We start from the raw sequence: 23,896 nt of genomic DNA, 5'->3' as shown, positions 1-23,896 counted from the left end.
GCGTGTTGTTGTTGTAGTGAGCTTGCATGGCCCTGTGGCAGGAGGACGGTCGCCATCTCTGGGTAAACACTGTAACCGTATCACGCAGTTGATATTGTAGTGTGTGGATTGAAGCCGGAGCGTACAGTAGCAGCAGCAGCAGCAGCAGCAGCAGGCGGGGTGCTATGCTGCCTGCAACAGCGGACACACACGACTTCAATGCAGGACTGACGCTTTGTTTGTCTCATGCACATCCTCGGACTGTCACCTCACATGTTCGGACGCTTCCTCTCACTAATTCCCGTCTTGTTTGTAAGATCCGGGGGAATGGGACTGCATGCTTCGTGTAAAATGGGATTTTAATGCTGCAAAGAGCGGACGCTTTAGCCCGTGCACAGCCAGGGGACTGTAGTGCGCTTGGTAATGTTTGCCAAGGAATAAAACGGTGTAGCCGAAGGTGCATAACATCTCGTTTCCATGGACAACACGTCCATAATAACACAGGTTGCAAATCCGAAAGAGGAGGAGAGCATTTCTTCGAGTCAGGATAAAGGTAAGGCGCAAAAAATAAATGTCACACACGATTTTTAATTTGATTTAATTTGCCCGGATTTTGATTTCCTGCCGATTATTTACGTTGCTCGGTTGCCAAATCTGATCTGCAGCCCTCGGTGCAGACTGGGCTCCACAGCAAAGCCAGAGAGTATCGACGGAAAACCTCCATTGTTCAGCAGGAGCAGGGAAACATTTAGAGGCAGAGCCCTCAGCCAGCCTGTCAATATATATCATGTTAGGAGTGCACTGTAACTTTACTGCTGGGCGCTTTATTTCAGCTGAACCAGACCTCATTTTAAATGTGAACCATTTTGCTACTGGATATTTTCAGAGTGAGCTGGGTTTACTACAGGGGGCGGGTACTCCCCACATCCCTGTATGCATCACTGGCACTGTATAATGCCTGCTATACTACCAACACCAATGATCAGGGGTCAGATCAACAATATGGGTGCAGTGCATGAAGAAAAACACCTATTTTTATATATATTTTATGCAACTGTGCACATGGAAATACCTTTAGCAATGTTGCAGGAGGTGTGTTTGCATATTTATCACACCAAAAGCCAGAATAACATTCAACATTTTGCACAATTTGTCCATCCAGCAACAGCAATAAACATGGTCAAAGCTTTTGCCTCTACCTTTATTGTTTTTCAGTTTCTTCCGCTGCACAGTGCTCGATGATATACGTATGTTTACATGGTCAGAAATGTCCACCTCCAGATGTGTAAAAAAAAAAAAAAAAGTGCCTGAAAACAACAGCCCAACAGCTGCTCTACAGATTACAGCGGCTGAACGAAAACACATTTTCTCTCTGTTGTTTTGCACAAGAGTCACCGCTTCACCATGTGGTGATGACATCAACAACGACAAATCCCCCCCTTGTGAGTCAGGAGCTTTCCAGTTTTCATTAACTCTGAAATAGGGGGGGGGGGGGGGGTTGTCACACTTTTTTGAGTCCAGCACAAGTTAAAAAAAAAACAGCTGTAGAGTGCTGTGTACACACACGTGGGATACACAGGTGTCCGAGGGAGATCGCAGCAGGAGGGCGTGGTTGATTGGAGCTCGGGGGGTACTGACATTCATCCCCATACCACTGAGCCACAGGGTGCCTGGAGGCCGGAGGGACCACGACTTCCTGCTACACCCAGTGCTCTGGTGGAGGAAAGGTCACCTTCCTGCATCACCCTCCGCTGAGCAACACTAAGACATGCTCTGAGTTATTGACCTCCCTGCTGGTGATCATGAAATGAGGATATGGACTTGTTTGCGTGAAACTTCTCCAAGACTGACTTGCATGATCATGTCGTTTATTTTTCCTCATCAGCTCCCTCTGATCTCGTGGTGCTGCCGTGATAATTAAAACCATCGTAAACAAATCAGTGAAAACAATCACTAGCAGCAAACATTTCATCGCTGACTGAAATCGTATCATCCAGGAATTTAGTTGAAAGAGAAATAAAACTGTTGCTTTCAGCACATTTTTAATCTCACACAGAATTCCCACACTTTCTTGTCTGCAACATCCTGCCTGTCTTGAACAGTAAATCCCAGCTGACATGTGGAATCCGACAATTAATCTGGCGGGATAAAATCCAGGGTCAGTCGCTGACCAGAGAGGACACAACACACACACTCAAAACGGCTGCTGTGTGACACACACACAAAGTATTACCAGGGAGCTTCCTGAATGGAGTCCCTGCCCCTTCACTACTGGCTCTGTCAAAGCAGACAACAAACAGCGCTTGTTGTCCAGGACAGTTACTCTGTGACCTGCTCGGACTGCGCTGAAGCCACAAATGATTACATACACACACGCACACAGAGGCTCACACACACTCACATGCTGAATATTTCAGAGCACGGACAGGCTATTTTCAGAGTCCTATCAGTTTCATTCCAAGCAAAGACGTAGTAACTCATTAGAGCTGAGTTTTTTTAGACATTTGGTCAGGTGGAGATTATATCTTTATGCATTATGGATTATGTTAAATGAGGTGAGGGTTGGAATCATAATGTGGGTGGTTTCTTTCCTCAGACGGAGCGCATGTATCAGTACAAAGTCAGCCGTGTCAGGAGGATATGTAAGGCTATTTTTTGCACTAAGAATCTTGTGTTGGATGTGAGCTTCATCACATAGACATCTTTTTGTATCACAGTGTAGATTTTCTCAGACAAAACAGCCATGTTGTACTAATTTAAGGCCAGATATTTCACGTGAACCAGCACATGAGCACAGAGCTGAGAAAACAGCGTTTCTTTTCTCCAAACCCAAATGAGGCTTTTCATTTGGCAGACGTTTACTTTTCAGGATCTGATGCAATGAAATGTAATGACTGGACTAACAAAGCACAGGGCGGCCAGCCTCTGTCTCACTCTGCAAATCCTTGAGGCTTTGCTCTGATAACTTCAGTCCGACAGGTATCAATGGACGAGCTGTTTACCTTAATCAGATTAGGTCAAATCTGAGTTTAGCTCTTCACTGCTGCAGTGTGACTGATATTGGACACTTGACTGAAACTGATTATGTGTTTAACTGCTTGAGTTCCCGGTCGACGCCTCATTAATTTTTGTCATAATTAGGCTGCTCATGCTCTCACACACAAATTGTCAATAGACAGCTGTTGGTAGCAACAACGTATATTTTACTTTACATTTTTGAGTTGTCAAGCAAAATTTGGACTGCAACATATTACTGAAAATACACAAAAAATTATCTTCACTAGATTACTCATATTCATTAAAACAACCATTAAAGGTGCAGTGTGCAAATGACCCATCCTAAGTCCCGCCCCTTTTTGCTCTGTGCTCCGATAACAGTTGAGCAAGCTTCAAACATGGCAGAACCTTGATCAACTTTCCCCTTTCCTGTTATACTTTGATAAGCTATGTGCCAAGCTCGTCTATGTTGAAAAGAAAATCAGATTTTGAAGACAGTTGAAGATGTGGCTGGGGGGCCGTCACAATCTTCATGGACACATTACATTGTATATAGTCACAATTTAACCGGGATTTATACTTCTGCCTCAAATCTGCGCTGTACCTACGGCATGGCCTGACATGCAGCTCCCCAAAAATGTAACTACACATCGTGGCGATGCAGACCTCCTGTCTATTTTTGTAAGCTGAAACCATTTCCCTCAGTTGAAACAAAGATTTTATTTACTTAAATTTCACAGATAAGAACAATAAATTGTGAAGACAATAATGCCTCCACAAAAATAGCATTTTAAGTCTTGTGTGTGATTTATCCTGGCTTCATATGAGCAGAGGAAATCTCCGCTAGTCGCTAGGCTAATTTATGCAATGTAAAATGCCGTAGGCTTGTGCTAATAACATTAGCATGTTGTATTTGTTTGGAAAATGTGTTTAGTACAAGACAGTTGTTTTGTCAGTGAACCTTGTGAGTTGTAATGGAGCATAATTTTGTAACGGTACCTTTGTTACATGTTGCTGTTATCCCTGGTTTCATATGAGTAGAGGAAAGGTCTGCTAGCTGCTGGGCTAATTTATACAATGTAAAATGCCAAAGGCTTGTACTAAAACCATTAGCATGTTGTATTTGTGGGGAAAATGTGTCCAGATAAAGACAAGTGCTTTGTCTGTGAATGCTGCGAGTTATAGTGAAGCTGATTTGTGTACCTGTGTTTGAAATTGTCGCTATTAAGCCATGTTTGATGTGTGTTTTGAATCAACTAAACTTCACAGCACTTCACAGAAACATCATGAATATATCCTTCCATTACATCCTGTAGTCCTTTCTATGGGGCGGGCTCCTTGAAGCTATATTCCCTCACTCTGAGAAACTATCTAATAAACAGTGTGGCACCTACCTAAGCAGAACCAACATTGCAATGTTTCTTTTCTTCAAACTTTGTTAGACTCTGTTACCAAGGGGTTAAATTCTATAGAAAGATAGTTTATTGTTGAGTTCCATTCTCAGGTTGTCAAATATCGACACTTTGGGTTGGTGGTTTGGTGCGACTACCACTACCAACCCAAAGTGTCGATATTTGACGACCTGAGAATGAGACTCAACAATGAACAATCTTTGTCTAGAATTGAATACTGCACCTTAAAAACATTTGTCCGGTGTTATTCTGCATTTTTCCAACAGTCAACAAATTCAATGAAAACACAGAAACCAACAATGTGTAGTGGTCTCTCAATACTCTCCCAAGCCCGTCTGTTCCTACTGAAGACACAGATCTTAAATACATGTCACAAACATCTAGTTTCAATTTTTTATTAAAAAAAAGGGAGGGTAAGCAGTTTTTTAAAAAAAAAAGCTGGGCACTGTAATTTTTAGCAAAGATTACTCACGTAAGAGTACATTGCAAATTTGCTGGGCACTTTCAGCCGTGGATTAATACACATTTGTTAATCTAGTGAGTTAGTGTAAACAGCATTAAGCACAGTCACACAAAAGCGAATATAACACGTAAATATTCAGCTCCTATTGACTTCCATTCAATGCAAGCAGAGGGACAAATAAAAAATTTGCTTCTGGTGAGAAAGCGAACTAGCTTATTCGCATGTTGAGGAGTTCAGCTTGGTGAACTTTGGCTGGCAAAGTTGCAGCCTCAACCGATAGCAAAGAAGTATTTGTGGAGGAGACTTTGATTGTTGCTGTGTTTAACCAGCCGATATTGGGGGATATTGGGAATGAAAAATACAAACTGGCCTATATGATGGATGCTGCTTGGCTGGTTGTGATTTGGGACCAATAACATCATATTTTCCACTATTTATCAGCAAGCTAGCTTTTGGTGTACGTCCCAGCCGGCGCTGCCGCATTGGGCACGAATATCGCAATGGTCACCCACCTGCATTTGCTCATGTGTGACCGTACCCTTAGGATGGTGTATGTAGAATCAAAATAAACTACAATCCCCATGTTCATGATAATAAATTAAAATACCTAGTTCAATAGAGCTCTATGGCAGAGGAAAAATATATCACACTTTGGGTATACAGACAGCACTAAGATCAGTTCATTGCTGGTTCTGGTCTTTTCATGGGATTTGTTCACAATAAGAAAAATATAGAATATCAGTCTGTGTTTGTGTGTGTTTGCCAGTTTTGCTTCTTTCACACAGCTTAATAGTTCTGTAGAAATCACCCCGGAGTCGATGTAAAAGCTGTTTGCTTCTTTTGAAATCACTTAGCTGGAGACAAACAACAAACACCAACTGTATTTTTTTTTTGATGGCGTGCATGGTTTTCCTGGCTGAGGCTGAGTAATATGCATTCTCCTGAAGAGACATAATGTCATTCCCCTCCTGTCATTACACCAATGGCAGCTCAAGGCTGCAACAGGACTGTGTCACAGAGCCCATTAACCTCCAGCCTTTTAAAAACTCCGTGGTCAAGGTACTCTGTCTGTCCTACAACATGTGAATGTCTTTTATGGTGATGAAATATAGCCTGTAATTTCAGTAGGAGCACAGACGATGAAGAGCAGCAGCAGGCACTGGGATTTATGTATATTAATGGCATGTTGAAATGATTCCCTCAAAGGCTTGTTGGTTAGAAAATCTTTGCATTGCCAGAAAGAAAATGAGGAAAAAATACAGAAGCTGTAATTATATATTAATCTGAAGAAAGGCCTGTGATTTCATGCACACTTGGCTTTTGAGGTTATTCCTGGAACACGCCGCTGTACATTAATAAAGTGTTTATGGTGTGTGGACCACACCTGCAGGGGTGTGTGCTGCACAGTTAGCGAGGGGAGCTACTGTGAGTTTTGGCCGGCCCGGAGTCCCTGGCATAACCTGCCACTCTGCTGTGTACAGCACTTTGCTGTCAGGACCGGACTCCACTGGTGGGTGGAGGAGGATTCCGATCTTTTATTCGGCCATAGGTTGCGTAGATTTCATATTATTTATCTTGAGCATACGGTATGTCATTCACAACCCTTCCACCTCTCTTGAGAAACACATTTGGTTGCTATGTGCGTACAGTGAAGTCAATATTCAGAGCACCATTTTGATGGAGAGGAGGAAGAAGAGAAAAGCTGGGCTGTGAAGCGCAGGTCTTTATTACAGATTTATGAGCCTATTTCAGCCAATGCTGCTCAGAAAAGCTGATTATCTGCACCTCTAGGGAAGTGTTGGAGTATTGGACACATCTTCATTACTTTAGTCCAATACCATACTGGGCAGCTGATTGGGAATAGTTGAATGTTTTTTTCTTCCAAGCCCTAACCCCCTTGACTGATAAGCTTGTTAACTGTATGTGCGGGACTGGCCTCAGTGTGTGGATGAACATGCCTTGAGTGGAAGTTGTATTAATTTATGTCTTTTACAGTCATTTAGTCCCACAACAAGAGGCAATGAAATGTTTTTAAGCAGCAAATAAATGTATTGTTGTAGTAACTTTGTGTTGTCGTTGCTCTGCACTGAGCTTGTCTGGCGTTGAAAGTAACCACAACGGACTCACCAGCACTGAATCTCACATTATGTATGAGCTCATAGACAGTCAATCATCAGTAGTGGCTCCCTCAGGTGTTTGTTGATGTATCAATCTCTTGTTTTAACTTGGAAATGATGCCGTAAGAAATCATGGTTTATGTTCATACCTTCCTGATGATGTCATTTTTGTGGCAGTTGTTCCATTTATACAGAAAAGGTGCTGGCTGTTAGCATTTTTAAGTACTGTCAAGAGAAACAACCATCATGCTTATGTTTTTACAACCTGAATTTCTATAATTAAAGGCAATTTGCTGTCAATTTTTTTTTTTTACAAAAATGATAAAATAAGACTGATGTTGGGTCAATCTTGAATGTTACCTAATTTAAAGAGTCAAAATATTTTCTAGGGCTGCCCCTGATGAAGAATTTTCTTAGCCGACCAACAGTCATCATTTAGGGCCATTAGTCAACTACTCGCCCACATGTTTACGATACTAACTTAATGATTAAATGATATATTTTGGGCAGGGCAACACAATGGTTTGAGTTCAAGGTGTGAGAAAGAATAGTATCAGTAACATTGTTAACACTGTGCTACATTACAGAGAAATACAAAACCGTACTAATGAACCTTCATTAATATAGGCCTATATTTTATCGACACGTGCAGCGAAAGCAGCATGTGCGCCTACCTCGACTACAGACACAACAATCATTACATATTGTGATAACAGTTGTAGCACTAAATAGCACAGTACAATATATTATGCTGTATTAGTATGCTGTATGAAAAGAACCCATCCCTGTGTTAGGTGCTCCAAAGTAAACCCATTTGCATCACGCTAGGGTGGGTGCCAATAAACACAGGACTTTGACCCAGGAGACCAACAAATAACATCATCGGTTGAGGCGTTTGTGCCACTCACAGCTGCGTGTTTTTTCGCAACATCTGCAATCTTTTCCTAACCATAACCAAGCAGTTTTGTTGCTAAAACCTAACCCTGCCCCCTTCTGCATCAAGACACAATGTAAAAGGCTGCCTCTGTCCAAGCGGCAAAATCTGATGAGCAGGGATGGGATCTTTAAGACCTTCAGGCATCTGCCTCTCTCGTGCATTTCCTCAGTGGTGGACTTTGATCCTGACAACATATTATAAAAATGTCAATTTTCTTTTGATAAAGTCTTACAATGGCTGGCAGAGTGTTTTTTTTCCCCCAGAGTCAATGAGGGTTATCTCTGGAGACACAGAATACATTAGTAAGATTTATGTCAGATTTTCACCTCTGCTGACAATAAAGATTCAAGTTAAAAAATCAGCAAAGTGGCCCTTAATTACCAGGCAACCTGCAAAGATCTATGGATTGTGAGACAGTGAAGGAGATGCAATCGCACTGCAATCCGTCCCCAGAGAGGCCACGGGGGAAAATAGTGTGGGTTGACTCTTTCTTCACTCCCACTGGCTGACTGTGAATACTTAAACCATCACTCAGAATGCAGTTTTAACTGGGAAAAAAGAGAAGAGAGTTCAAATCACCTCTGCTGTGAAGTGCTGGCTTCCAGTTTAAAATAGAGCTTTAACATCCTTTCACTTGATTAGAAATCTTGTCCCAAACTGTATTGTTGATGTACTGACCGTGAATGTGTCCAGTATGGGCACCTCAGACCCACAGGACTCTGGGCCAGCACTATTGTTGTCCAAAAACTATTGAAATCACATCAGTGAACCGCAGTGTTTCACTGTCTGGGTGACATGTTGCTTCATAATGATGAGCGTGACCACTGTGGTTTGTTTTAAGTCAACACCACATACACTGCTGCGAATTGACCCACTGAAAATAATCCTAAACTTATGAACCGTCTATCCTGTTTGAGTAATATTTCCTAAAAACTTCAGTTTTGCTAGAAAATACTGTAGAATGTGGTTGGTCCTGATCCTTTTCAAGGGATTTGTGGAAGGAAGAAAAAAATAGTGGCCGAAGGGGTGGTGGATGGGTTAAACAAGCACAGGACTTTCACCCAGGAGACTGTTTTTCACACCACGAGGTCAACATTGACTTCTTTTAATAATAATGAAGCATAGTATGCTAGTATTTTAAACACACTATGTCAGTGACGTATGTGACGTCTGTTATGTGACTCTGTGTTATGTTTGTTACAGACGTACTAATTTAAAGCCAACTATTTTTTCTAAACCTAACCACTTAGTTTTGTTGCCTAAATCTAACTACAAAGGTTTAAAGTGTAACTGTGACCATTTCAAAACATTAAGGGCATGTTTAAAACGGCAACATTTAGGGTGGTAATATGGAAATTGGAGGTGGAATGTGACGTATTCTGTTGTTTAGGTGTATGTTCCCCTGAAATGTTGTGCAGTTGAATAAGAAAGCAGCATAAAATGGAAGTATTCAGGTAAAGCACAAGTACCTAAAACTGTATGTAAAAATTCTAAAAGAAAAATGTTGTTTCCTGATTTATCATCTTGTTTGTATCATTCAGTTTCCTCATGTTTTTGTCAGTACGAGTACATGTAGCTCTAAGTCACATGAGCACATGTTCCTGTTTCTGTTCCTGTTCATACCAAGAGTTTAATTCCTGTGTTGATTGATTGAGATGTGTTAGAGGTGACAAAGTTTCTCTTAAGAGTAATGCTTTGGTTCTGCACTGGGTTACTGTAAATGAATATGCATTTTAGTTTAGTGAACTGTTTGTTTAAGCTAATTCATGTCAAGCTGTAGTTTATTTAGCAAAGGTGCTGTTTGAATTTAAGCTTATATACCTCTTCTTATGTAATGCCTTGTGATTGGCTGGTTTGGAGGAATGTATGTGCTTGTGCCTGCTGCACATCAGAAACTCGACAATTCTCTGCTCTCAGTGAAGTATTTTGTTATTCCGTTAGTTGGTTCTGCTGCGCAGCATGGTTTTTCTGGGCCTCTTTTTATGTCTGTGTGCTTTGGACTGTACGTTTGATGGCATTGTGGGAAAGTTTTATGTTCGACTGTTGCCTCAAGTGTAGCTCATATGCTGTGGTTGCTTGTTTTGGAGCAAACTCTACTTCAAAATGTCCAGCGTGGGCCTGAAGAGACTATCAGAGTGTGATTGCAAGTAGATTCTTTATGAAATGACATTCTGCCCGGTCGACCTCCATTGTAATTTTATTTATATTGATTTGAGCGAGAAAATATACATTTTAGTGCAACAGAAGAACTCCATTCATAATAAGCTTCTTGCATCCATTTCCAGCTTTTAGCCTAATTGACTGCAGCTGTCAGGGACTTTCAACTCCTCAAACTTCGCCTAATTGAGTGCAGAAGACAAACGACTGACGCTCCTCTGGTGCATGCTTGTCATGCTTCGATTTAAACGTGCAGCATTGTTGCGGGATTACATCACTCAGGTCCTTCCTGTATATCTCGACACATCGGCATTCAGCGGCCGTGAATGAGTGAAGGCCATTATTAATGCTCCAAAAGCCACAATCCCTTCGGAGCAAAAGGACTGCCTGCCACACGGCCGCAGCAGCCTGGATGCTGCTGCTCTAAAGCCCGTCTCTAACAGGGCTGCTGAGCGTGGACTCGGACAGGCCACAAGCTAGGATTAATTGAGCATCCATCCAGCCGAATGGACATTGTCAAAACAGATCAATACAATCAGAGAAAAGGTAGGGGTCAAGGAGGAAAGAGTGGATGTGTGTGTGTGTCAAGACAAGAGGGCAGGGGAAAGTGCTCAAATAGCATGTGTGTGTCTCCAGGTACCCAGCCTGGCTCTGACAAGGGTGGCCTTTCTGCATATTTTGCCCTCTTCTGGCTGGCATTCATCACTAGTAATTGGCTATCTAAAAGGGAGATCATGTTTTGTCTGTAATGATTTTCTGTCACCCTTCCTGAATTATGCTGCGTGCCTGTTTGTCAGATGTTTGACAGAAGAGCATAAAAGCTTTATGCATTTTTAAATAAACGAGCAAGGAATACGCAAATACAGGAACATGGAGGCTGTAAAAGAGACAAAGAGGCATTTTCTCTGCCTCTCCAGGGGTAAAGGTGAATACTGTTTAGCTGTGAATCTCAAGGGGCACTAAGTAGGACATGCTATGTGTGGAAATGCAGAGTTGAACGCCTCTCAGAGAGCAGAGGCATGGGAAACTGTAGCAGCGATACACACCAACACACACACAAAAATACATGACCTACTTGTTAAGTTTCTTTCCATTCATAGCAGGCAGCATTTAATGAATCTGATTTAATGAGAAACATGCAATTTGTTGTTTTGATGTCTGATACGTTTATGGGCGCTTTCGTAACTGAGAACAAAACTTAAATGCATATTTTGGATTTATTGAAGCGGGGTTGTATGAGGTACGTATCTATAGTCAGTGTATTACGTACAGTAGACGGTGGTCGTCACGACCCCAGTTTGGAGAAGCAGACAGGAATAGAGCTAAACGATGTACTGCTGTGGACGAGGACGCAGCACAATGTATTTTAGCCACCAAAAAAAAACAGTATCAGGTTAAGTGTACGCTACATAGAGAATATTTTCAAAGCTTTACCTTCTCATGAGACAGCCTCTCTGACAGAGAACTAACTGAACCTTAGCTATGGTTTCTTCAAAGCCACCAGACTCTATTGACAAAAACAGTAATTTAACTTTGCAGAACACAGGAAGTGCCTCCATCAGTAGTTTGTTGGTGTTATTTTGCAACTTTGGTGAATCCAAACTTACCCGTTAAAACATCAAGGTTTTTTTTAAATAACACGCCATAGGGAGTGATACTCAGGCTGTAATAACAGTTGTATAATGTCTACTGATGCTCTGAAGGAGTCACGTCTAAAAACAAAAACAACCCCGATGATGTCATTTTGATGTCACCAGGGTTTTCTCAGTTTGTTTTTACACAAAGTATTACAGACTGGAGGCAAGGAGATCGAAAGAGGTGGTAATTTACCAGACAAGGAGAGTACAGTGAAAAGATGCTGATGATTGCATTGTGGGAAATTTAGTATTGAGTGTTTTAGTTTCGCATTATTTTTTTAATTTAGATATTTTTAAATGTAATTTAATTTGATTATTTATTTTAAATTAATATATTTTATTTAATATTTAGTGTTTTACTTTAGTGTCAATTAATTTATAATTTATTTTTTCTTATTTTGATTTAATTTAATTTAATTATTATTATTATTTTTATTTATTTTATTTAGTATTTAGTGTGTTAGGCCTGTGCTGTTTTGATTTTTACCATTAAATTTTACCTTAAGTACCTGAATTCCATCGCCTAGAAATCAGACAAATCTGTGAGCTCATGTTTTTATTTGCTCTTGCGGGTGCATCTGGTCCCCCCTCCCGTTTAGACCGATTTCCTGCCGATCTGGCCAGTTTTAAGCCAATAACAACTATTTATCTAACATGGGGCAGGTTTGATAAGGTGATTTACATCTTGTGAAGTCTTAGCGCTTAATGCAGAATATGCGATTATGTCATTTTTGGCTCGTGCATCCTTGCACTGGGGACACTAAAGCAACCGTAAACCTAGCGTAGTCAAGAGGACCACCATAAAGGCATTTTCAAAGCAAACCAAAATGGAAGCAGCTAATGTGGAACTTACTGTTGAAGTACTTTTTCCATTTTTCTAATGGCAAAATGACACTTATGAGCAGGATTCTTGATGCTACGCTATCACAGCTCATTTCTGCACGCTGCATTTGTCCGTCACTCACTGCTATGTCACGTTTCGTTCCTCTGATTGGTTGTGGTGCCATCCAGTTGTGTCCGGGGGGCATTTTCAGCTACAGTTGTTGATAACACCCCTCGGAAACTGTAAATAAACTAAGAGGTTCCAGGCTATGAATCTAATGGAAGATCAATACTAAATTGTTGGAGTTCCCCTTTAAATTACACACGAACTGCTCAGTGGATCAACTTTCAGGATCAATTTAACAGCTGCACAGACAGCATCTCTGAGGTCATGCTGTGTACGTGCATGTCTATTCTCAAGAGAAGCCTTAAGGCAGGTCCTTATTTTCATCTGACATTAAATATATATATAATATACCGGCAAGGAGGATTTCCCATCAGTCACTAAGCCTCTGGCATTGAGTGCACAGTTGTAGATGATAATATAAAAAGATATATAAATAATAAACTGCCGCAGCCTCAAACAACGTGGGCCGTGTTGCTGCCGGTTGCGTAACTCCGGCAGAACAGTCAGATCTCCCTCATTATTTGTCCCTGAGCTCTCAGTGGGTTAATTCCCCCGCGCTTGTCATCTCCTCATTACGCGGAGCGCTCAAGATGCAGCAGCCCTCGCCCCCCCACCCCCCTCGGGGGTTGCAGGCAGGCTGGCACTGCCACCAAAGCGCCCACGCCGCTGTACGACTCAGGCAGGAAAGCAGGGGCAGACCCACCCACATCTCTGTGTCAGGGTTCACGGCAGCAGCAGGGACAATTAGTACCCTGCAGTACGACATGGGTGCCAGCTGAGTGGTTTAAATCAGCAAACCGTGTCTTGACTTCAGATGTAACAGGGCTATTGAGTGAATGTCAGTTACATAAGGTCATGTAGGATGCTTATATATACATATAAATCCTCCCGGATAAGTAGGGAAATAAAGCCAGAGGGGCAGCTGAGGGTCAGTCAGTGTGACTAAAGGCATCTGCTGTAACTGAGTGTGCAGTCCCCCCCACAGCCTGTAATTTTCACCCCAGCCTCAGCTGTCTGTGCGGTGAAGTAAGGAGGCTTAATGGGAGTTTATTTTATCATACTGTGCTATTATTGCCTTGATGGCCTCACACATAACCCACCAAGGACCTCGGCACAGTGAGCACACACTGGCTGAAGTGTCAGCTCATCTGATACTACCTAACTCCTCTCAGCTGTTTGGATCTGCTCTGTGTGTGTGTGTGTGTGTGTGTGTGTGTGTGTGTGTGAGCAGACACATGTTCAAGTGTATTGTGAAGCAGATGCTCTTTGGTGTAAATATTGTTTTGGAAGCTGATCTGTTGTAATTATCATCGCCCCTCTTTGTGGGATTTTCTCGTGTGTGGAAACATAATAATCTGTTTTGGATGAACGAGGGCAGAATGATGAAAGCGCCTGATGAAAAGTCAGGAGACACATGATTGTCTGCACTACATTTCACGGCAATCCGTCCAATAGTTGTTGAGGTATTTCAGTGAAGAACTGAAGTGTTGAACCATGTTACTGACATTTTCATGCCACCAGCATGACTAATAAAAAAGCCAAATATTTGCTTCAGCTGCCCCAATGTGAAGATTACTGCTTTCGTTAGTTCAATGTGATTGAAATTTGAATATCTTTTGGTTTGCTGATCAAACAGAACAAGCACTTTGAAGATGAGACCTTGTGCTCTGGGACATTGTGCATTTTTGTTCATTAAAAACAGTCAAGAGCCAAGTGAACATAGTCACAGTCCCTGTCCAAACCTAACAATAAGATAAAAGTGTTTCCTTTGTCAGCGTCATCCCAGTTGGAACTATATAGTGTATTACTGCAGGGATTCCTTCCACAGTGTTATTTTGCTGACACAGTGCACAACAAGGAGTTCCCCCTCGCTGCTTGTCTGTTGCTGTTAGTGATAGCCGGGCACAGAAACAGCTTCTTCTTCAGGTGCTCGCTCTGACTCTAAGTGCAACTCAAGACTTTTAGATCCCAGGCTCTGGGCTTATAGTGGATTACCTGTCGGTGTGTGTGTGTGTGTGGAGTACTGTTTTTCATTTTGGCTGCAGCCGAAGAAGTATTTTATCTCACATGGTGTTATATAAGCCGTAGCAACCTGTTCTTATTCCCAGCTCTTCAAATACAGTCGGTTGGTTAGTGGCCCTCAGCGTCTGATACCAACACTTTCATTATTAGAACTTGTGTAGTAGACAGTGCGAGAGCGTCTACTCAGGGAAGTAGATGGGTTGTTAAAACTGAGTACTTTCACTTAATGTCCCAATGTTGAGTTATCTTAACTACCAAATGTGGTATGTAACACGATGTATGTGACATAATGCCATGCTTATTATTAACGTACTTATTTTAACCCCAAACCAGGAGTCTTTTGTTGCCAAAGCCAAATGAAGCAAACCTAAAAACTAAAGCTGGGCATATCCCAACCCTCACCTATGGTCATGAGCTCTGGGTAGTGACCGAAAGAATGAGATCATGGATACAAGCAGCCAAAATGAGTTTCCTCCGTAGCTTGGCTAGGCTCAGCCTTCGAGATAGGGTGAGGAGCTCAGACATCTGGAGGGAGCTCGGAGTAGAGCCGCTTCTCCTTCACGTTGAAAGGGGTCAGGTGAGGTGGTTCGGGCATCTGATCAGGATGCCTCCTGGGTGTTCCGGGCACGTCCCACTGGTAGGAGGCCCCGGGGCAGACCCAGAACACACTGGAGGGATTACATATCTCATCTGGCCTGGGAACACCTTGGGGTCCAAAAGGAGGAGCTGGAAAGTGTTGCTGGGGAGAGGGACGTCTGGGGTGCTTTGCTTGGCCTGCTGCCCCGGCGACCTGGCCCCGGATAAGTGGATGAAAATGGATGGATGGACACTGTACAGTCTGATGAACAAGCCGCAACCTGATTGCTCAAACTATAAATGTACAATAGAAAAATAAAATGACCCGTCGGCCCCTGCAGATTGTTCCAGCTATTGATAATTGTCAATAAAGATTTGTTTGAAAGCTCCGATGTAGGTAGAAGCTTGCTTGTTAGCAGAGGTCTGCAACGTTGCACCAGTTCGGTTCACAACATTTGCCAGTGTTTCTCTTGTTTACATCCGTCATGATAGGAGGAAATATGTTGAAGAGACACGTATGCTGTTGGTACAACTCGAACAAACTTGGCTTCTATATTTTTTTGTCCATGTGACATGTGTCACCACGTCACTTTCAGACTCTGTGTTTGACGTTTCGCACAGGCAGTGACAAAAAAAGTGCTTATCTTAGGAATTGACTTGTGGCTCTGCTGCAGCTGTGCAAAAGCCTGTCGACAGCTGACCAAAAATTTCTTAAGTATCCTAAATTTGTCTGAATGTCCGACGGTTGGTCTGGAGCAGTTGATCAGGCCATGATCGGTCCTTGCTGCACCCTGTACTCTGCATAGCAAACGACGCCTGACAAAGCTGAAATTGACACTAAAAAAAGTTGTGTGGCTTAAAAATTGGGTCACAAACGTTCTCAAATCGTGCAGTGTATGTCCAGCTTAACTAAACCTATTATGAAAGTTTATTTTGACAAGAGACTGTAGGAAACTGTACATGTCCTGCGTAAGTAGAAGTTTAGTGTGAAAAGAAACAATGCTTATAATGCGTAGAAACAGATAACCGTCCCTGTCCTATTAAAACTTGCACCAGAGAGTTACCTACAGCAGGGAGCCATAGTTTGACGTGTAGGGCCACCGACCAGGCGTCTTTATTTAAAGAGCTGGGAGTAAGAATGTCACAGCCACAGACAGCTGGTTCCACTTTTAATGCAAACACCCCACACTCAAAATCTGAGTGAGAGGAGGTAGGAAATAATCTGAAAAGTCATGCCCACACTGCTTGAGGCAATAGTGGGAGTCATTTTTGGCTGCTGATGTCTCCGTGCCCATGATGTCAAGTTATCAGTGTGTCAGGAGGGCTTGTTTTTCTGTCATACAGTAGCTTTGTACAGCAGAGACAGCGTGAAAATTCCTGTGGCTCCTGGCTGTTTATTTTGGTGTATGTTGAGTACCCGGCTGTGCCATTTAAACCCGGCCTGTTTTCCATCTGAATAATTTAAGATGCACCTTCACACGGACCGTTCTCACATTCACCTTCATGCCCCCCAGGTACCGCACACTTTACCTGCCTGGTTGGACAACTAACTGCTGCTGGAGTGCAATTTATGGTCTGTCACACAGGAGCTACCAATGCCATTATGTTATTGAATATATTACTGTGCACACAGGGATTGTTACTGACATTCAGGTGCACTCACATGTGAACCAAATAAAGTGGTTCAGATCAGAGGTTCCCCGCCTGTTTTGTCCTGCACATTTTATATTGATAATTTGGTTTCAGACCAGCCAACTTGGTGATGAGGGAAAATGCAGTGCAGAATGCTCCAAGTTCAACGTAGTCTCTGCAAAATAGCCAAAAAAACGTGGTATTTTTCAACCTGGGCTCCATTTTACTATGTTTTTGTGTCCAAGTGACCAATGGGAATAACAATTTTTGAAATTGGTCCAGTATTTGAACCATAGGACGGCAAGCAGGCTTCATGTAACCACTCAGGGCATTTGTACCCTAAATGTGCATCCACTGTGTTTATTTTTGCCATTGACAGGCTCAGACTGTTATTATAAGTGTCTGACAGCATTATGTGAAGGATCCCTGACGCATATTGCCTGTTTTTGGCCGCTCCCTGCAGCACTCTCATTCACAACTGGACCAAATTCATAAATTGTTGTTCCCATTAGTCACTTGGACACATAAACATGGGAAAATAAGGTCCAGGGGTTGGAAAAATACCAAAGTTACCATTTAATAGCCTATAAAATTATGATTACAAATCAGCTTTTTTTTTGCCAAATCTTATGATTTACTTGCAGCCTGCTAGAAATATTATGAGGTCCACGATCTGGGGGTTGTTTAAAACCTGTGTGATCATCTGAGCGTTACATCAGTGTTGTTATGTTCCCAGATCTCAGTGATTAATTTGGTGAGCACAATGTTTATAACTATTAGAAATTATGTCCATATGAATATGAGACTCAAGCTGTGATAAACCTGATTTAACCTTTACTTGTTTGCCCTATTGCCCCCCCCCCTTCCCCTAGAAGCATTTGACCCAACAGTGCTGAATGACCCTTTGAGACTTCATCCAGCTGCTAAACTTAAACCCTCTGTCATATTTTAAATGTTGTGTTTTGGCTGCGTGCGTACTTTTATGTGCTTTTAAAGCTACAGTAAAGGAGGCCACCTCCAAAGTCTTGAGCTAAGCCGGGGATCATATTCCCCTCTCGGAGCTTGGCATTATTCCACGCTGTGGGTCACGGGGTGATTATCTCTTCCTGTCAGGAATGCTGAGAATTTCCTGCGTTTTCTCCCTCTTCCGGCCTTGTTAGTGGTTGTGCCTGAACATGTGACAGAGAGCCTGGGCCCCGGCTGGCTCTGATTGACTAGAGAGGGCTTCTATCCCTGTTACCTAACGTTCAGAAGGAGCACTGACACAGGCACTGCCATAAAGGGACGTTTTTTTACAGCTCTCACTTCAAGGGAATATGCTGATCGAATGAAGTGTATTCAGCGGGTAAATAATTCTGCACCTGCTCCGAGGAGGCTGCAGCTTTGGCCTCATATCTCTGTCTCTCTCTAGGGAGCTTTTGTTGGATAAAACCACTCGCATGCACCGCCCTTTACTGAGATTTTAGTGAGGTGGATCTCTTATTAGCAGAACCGCAGACTGTCAGCTAATTCCTGCAGTGCTTTAGTGTCTCGTTTGACTGATTCCGCTTGTGTTTGCGCAGGTCAAGCCTCCTGTTTCCTTAACGGCAAATGTTGCACTTTAACCTTTTGCTGTTATTCTCAGAGCATTACTATGCAAGGCGAGCCGGCTCCAGTCACATTCCTGAGCAAGGACACTGAAAGAAAAAAAAGTTTGCGTCAGTCTGTGAAGTATGCTGTTTGTTGGTCACTGTACACGTGGCCCTTTGCCTAAACATGTGAACATATGCTGCATGCGTGTGTGTGTGTGCGTTTGCTCAGTCTCCGGCAGCAGTCAACTCTCAGCTATGTTGTTTGTGTCAAAGGGAGAAAGGAAAGCTCTGTTTGTGTAGGGTGGTGGTGCAGGAGGGGGTGGAGTAAGAATCAGACCCAAGTATAGGCTGTCTCGCCACAGTAACTCTCCCCACCCATTCTACGCCCTTCTCTCCTCGTCCGAGCTGCCTCTCCTTTCTCTCTCCAAGCTCTCGCACTCCCACCTGCTTTTTCAGGGCGGTTTCGGGGGCAGCGGACCAGGGCGGGAAAATGTCTCAAAATGGAGGAGCGAAGAATGACATCAAAGTGTTTGAGGCCAACTTTAAGGAGAGTGAGGGAAGTCCCTCCAAACTGGAAGCGTATGGTCCAGTCACTCAGATTACAATTACTGACGGATAGTTTGGGTTTTATTTGCCCAGGTTTTTACTCCGATTCTCTGAGATGTCTGTCGCCACCCCTACTGCAATGGAAGTGAATGCAATTTGGTTTTTGGAGCTCACAACATTTAAAATGGCGATTAAAAAATTGATTAAAAAGTTATGGGGAAAAAAATTGCTTCAGGACATTGACTGGTGCGTTATTAAGAGTAAGGTCATAATAATTTTTTTTATTGAAACATTTAATGTGAACAGTAACATTTCAACAATGAAAATAATTATAATATCCCCAACCCTGGCAAGAAAAAAATGAAAATAAAATGAAATTAAATTAAAAATAAAATAAATAAATTAAATGAATTTATATAAAAAGGTAATATAAATGATAAAAAACAATGAAATTACATAAATAAATGAATAAAAAAATAACAGAATTCTAATCACAGCATTTTGCTAAAAGCTTCAAATTATTCCCAGTGATGAGTTTCCAAGAAGTCCACATAAAAATCAGAGTTAGGGAGGATTTGCAGAGATGGTTCACTTTTGAGGGTGGAAATTTGGAGTTGCAAGAGGGACGAGCAGGGTTTATAATGTAGTTTGTTTGCAGTAAATTGTGTGTTTTTATGTATTGTGTCTTGATTTCATTGAGGAGCACTCTGGAAATAAGTGTTTTAAGTTTTGCTTTTAATTGCTGTTCCTTGGCTTTTTTGTGTCGTGATACTCTTTTGAGTCGTCATGCTTTAAAATTCCTAATACAAATCAAATCAAATCAAATCAAATGTATTGGAGTGGTTTACCTGATGAACTAGGAAACTGAAAAGACAATGCAACAAGGGCTGCTACAAAAGGTTTTCATTCTCAATTAGTATTGCTTAATAATTTTTCACTTTAGTCCATAAAACATCAGAAATATTGTGAAGAATATCTGTAGCTATTTCCCAAAGTTCCGATCACAGACTGTATAAAAGAATGGACGTTGCTACCATGACGTCACCCACTGGTTTGTGGACTCCCATTTTGAAGCCTCATGTTAGATATTTAAGCCATCACCATCTTGGTTTTTAAGAACCAGAAGTGACCCTATGTAGACGAGATCTGAACTGTGGAGGAGTGAGGGGTTGATCTGAGTCATAGACTAGCAATTCCTCGCAGACAGCCAGACACTCAAAGTGGCCCGCCCTTCAATATGTGTAACTTTATGGCGCATTCCAGGCAACCCGTAACCTGTGTTTTTACAAACTTCTTCCTGTGAAAGTGCACTGGGACGGCAGTCAAACCCGTAACTTACCACCCATGAACTCGTACCAGATCGATGTACTCCCAGTTACGCTCTCTGACGTCACACAGCCGTCTAAACCAATTACCTTACTCCTCTAAACAACAATGGCAGCCCCATGGATGCGGTGCTGATGCAGGTGATACACGGTGAGAAATAGACAAAAAATAACCCTAATGTTAACGTATTATTGGCAGCCGCTCTAACAGCTGGTTTCCAGTGCAAGAATAAATCGGTACAAAATACGTTTCCAAACACACAGATAACGTAAAATAAAAAGTATAATAGCATCTGTGACCTTATGCGCCATTTCTCCTCCTCCGTTTTGCTCAAATTAGCGAGGAACCGGCACCTTTGGCGATAGAAGTGATCATAAACAAACATAAACCCCGCCCCCCGGACAGTTGTCATGAAGGAGGACATTAGCTATAGAGACCAAAACCCTTTTTGTACCAGGCTGTAAACGTGTTTATTTCTGCTGTAAAGTTGGGGATTATAACATGGGTGTCTATGGGGATTGACTCTTGGAGCCAGCCTCAAGTGGCCATTAGAGGAACTGCAGTTTTTGGCACTTCTGCGTTGGCTTCATTTTTAGCCCCAATGTGACATCTGTAAATTGCGTGTTTTGTCTAGTGAATAGTCTAAAGCCCAGAGATATTTACGATTATATGACAAAGAAAAAAGCAGAAAATCATCACATTTGAGAAGCTGAAACCATTATTTGTCACTTTTGCTTGATAATTGAAGATTAATAGATTTTCAGAATTGTAGCTGATTGATTCATTTTTGCACCTTTAAAATCAGCTGTGCTTGGAGGAGGATAAAAACCAATCAGTGACCCAAAAAGTGCTCTTATTAACGGATCATAATTGATCTATAAAGCATTAGCACATTAGTTATTAGCCATTAACAAAGCCATTAGATGCAGCTTGTATAACCTACTAAAATATGCCTTTATTCAATAGAAAATGGTGCCCATTAGTAAGTGCTGTGAACACCACAAAGGATATTCCACTCACCTAAATTACACCAAATCTGTTTGCGAGCTCACACTATATTTGGGAGAACCACCCCTTTATATTTTATAGTTAATGTTCTTTAAAGGTCATGCCACAATTTGAAGTTTGCATATGTATTTAATTCGACCACATTAAGTCTCTACAACTTAATGAGACTTCCTCAACTGTGTGTGTGTGTGTGTGTGTGTGATAGGTGACCTCGCTGTTATGGGGTTAATGCTTTCAGTGTGAGTTGTTTTGCCTTTAATCAGATGAAACCATTAAGGCTTTCTCTTTGTGTAACAGTAAACATTCAAGTTTACTTTTAAATCCCCAGACGGAGAGAAATATAGAGTGTACACTTCTAGTCCGTGTACTTTTATCAGTTCTCTGTACCAGCAGTGAGTCTACAAGGGCAGAACATCTCCTTCAATCACCACGCAGGTTATAGTAACACAGCATGTTGCCTTCCTGTTCCAACTGTATAGCTGTGTTTGTTTACCCAAGTGTTGCTTCTTGGGAACATCTATCAGAGAAAAGGAAGAGCCACGGCGAGCTTTGGACTACAAAGACGGGGAGAGAACAAAGCAGACGAACTGCCCGCAGCCTGTCAGATCCAGTCGGAGCAACCCAAGGATAGTTCCAGGCGTCAATCTGAAGGCTCTCAGAACACGAGCAGGCTGCAAACAGCCTCAGCATGCATGGCTAACTGGGCTGCCTGTGTCACACGGCTGTATGAACACGTTAACAAGACGGCGGCAAACAGGGACGCTGTGTGATGGCCGCTCCGAGGCACCAAAATGATGATTCCTGCTAAAGTCAGCCCGTGGACACTTCAAAGTCCTGAACAGATTTGGGATTTCCATGCCTAGAAATTACCTTTGAAGCAATTAAAGTGGCAGAATTTCTACTTCAGGAGCACCTCGGGATAATTGCGCTGTCAGATTTTAGCCTTTGTACTGGAGCTGCCCAAATTTCTATTTTTATCCACTTGTCCTCACCGACAGAAAATATAAAAATCATAATCCGTGATAGAACATTTATAGAGGCCTACAGACCACTGGAGCCTGCTTGTTTCTCCTCTGTCAGTGCGAAAGTAGGCCATGGGCTTCAGAGACAGTGAAGGAGGAGTGATGTAACCAGGGACCTATATGTGTATGTTGTTTTCTCCCCGGAGCTTTGCAGCACTCTGCCACTGATCAACTCGTCTTCACAAGCATGTGATTCTAGTTGCAGTTAGGTTGCTGTTAAACATAGCCAATAAAAATGTGTTTAAGATATAGAATCTGCTGCATGTGTGCAGTGGTTTTCAGTCTTTACTGCACATTCATCATCTCTTGAATTTAAAAAAATACATTTTCTTACATTTATTGTCATATTTTCTGCCGTTTTCTCCCACATATATGATATTAATCCATCTGTCTCACTCTTTCCTTCTTTCTTGATGTTAATTAACTAGACTACCTTCCCAGAGGGCACTTTGATGATGGCTATTTTTGTCCCTGTGCTCCCTCGCTGCGCTGTACAACATACATCTCAGCCCCCTTTTGTCACGATAATGAGATGATGCATGTAAAACACAGTCTGTCCGCAACTCCGAGCATCACTTCTGCCTTTTTTTTTCTTGCAGAGGATGCTTTTTCGTCAACATAAAGGCTTTTAACCATCCCGTAAACCTGCTCTGAACAGGTGACACTGCTGTGAAACGGTACTAAAACAGCACTTGATTCAAAGTCAAGAGGTGATGTGATGTCTCACAGTGGTATTTGTTGGTGTAAACACATCAACGCCATTTCTGTGCTTAAGTACAAGTTTGAGCTTTGTGTAATTTTTCTCCACTAAATTTCAGAGGTAAATATTTTTTACATATAATATATATTTTATTCCACTACATTTATTTCACAGCTGTAGTTAATAGCTACTGGACATTTTTTTTTAAGTATTTTTAAGTTTAAGAAGATATACCTTATTAATCCTGAGGGAAAATTCAATTTTTCACTCTGTTGTCATAGACACTCAAACCTGAAATACACACACATGCACAATCAAGGTCTAAACATGTTTCAGATAGAGAAATGTCAGAGTAGACAGGCGCCCTTAGCAGTTGGGGGATGGTGCTTTGCTCAAGGGCACCTTGGCAGTCCATACTTGGTCCATATGGACTTGAGCTGGCGACCTCTGGTTCTCAACCCAAGTCCCTATGGACTGAGCTACTGCCGCCTCACCATGGATGTGAAAAGAGACATGGAAACAAGTCATTTTGCAGGGGTTGATGTTAATGTATCCTGTAAATTACAGACCTCTCCTTCACAATGTAAGTCTATGGGAAAAAGTGTTGTTGGGCCCAGTTGCATCATGTAATGGCACCAGAATGGGCCACTATGTCAAATTGACTTCACAACCCGGCGTTGTTGGGGGTTTGCTGGTAACAGTGACACAGCTACTCTAGCTCTGTCTGACAGCAGCAAAATACACCTACCAATAAAAATGAAAAAAGAATACAATAAAAAACAACAATTTGTCATTTTACTGTTTGCTATATGTGCCGAACTACTACTGTTTCCGTCTGCTTCCTA

The 23,896-nt window shown here is 42.0% G+C and overlaps 1 protein-coding gene across 2 annotated transcripts in view; it reads left to right on the top strand.

The window, feature by feature from the left end:
- The first annotated feature begins 324 nt into the window (after positions 1 to 324).
- The window catches only part of ctdspla (CTD (carboxy-terminal domain, RNA polymerase II, polypeptide A) small phosphatase-like a), a 45,956-nt gene continuing 22,384 nt past the window's right edge, over positions 325 to 23,896 (top strand). For both annotated transcript variants that reach the window (XM_033638865.2, XM_033638864.2), the window contains exon 1: positions 325 to 532. In XM_033638865.2, coding sequence (XP_033494756.1) covers positions 457 to 532 — 76 coding nt within the window. In that variant the 5' untranslated portion in view covers positions 325 to 456. The remainder of the gene's footprint in view (positions 533 to 23,896) is intronic.

Source organism: Epinephelus lanceolatus, chromosome 20 (genome assembly GCF_041903045.1).
Source record: "Epinephelus lanceolatus isolate andai-2023 chromosome 20, ASM4190304v1, whole genome shotgun sequence".
Classification (NCBI taxonomy): domain Eukaryota; kingdom Metazoa; phylum Chordata; class Actinopteri; order Perciformes; family Serranidae; genus Epinephelus; species Epinephelus lanceolatus.
Note: the sequence above shows the minus strand (reverse complement) of the source record. Positions and strands in the feature narration are given on the sequence as shown.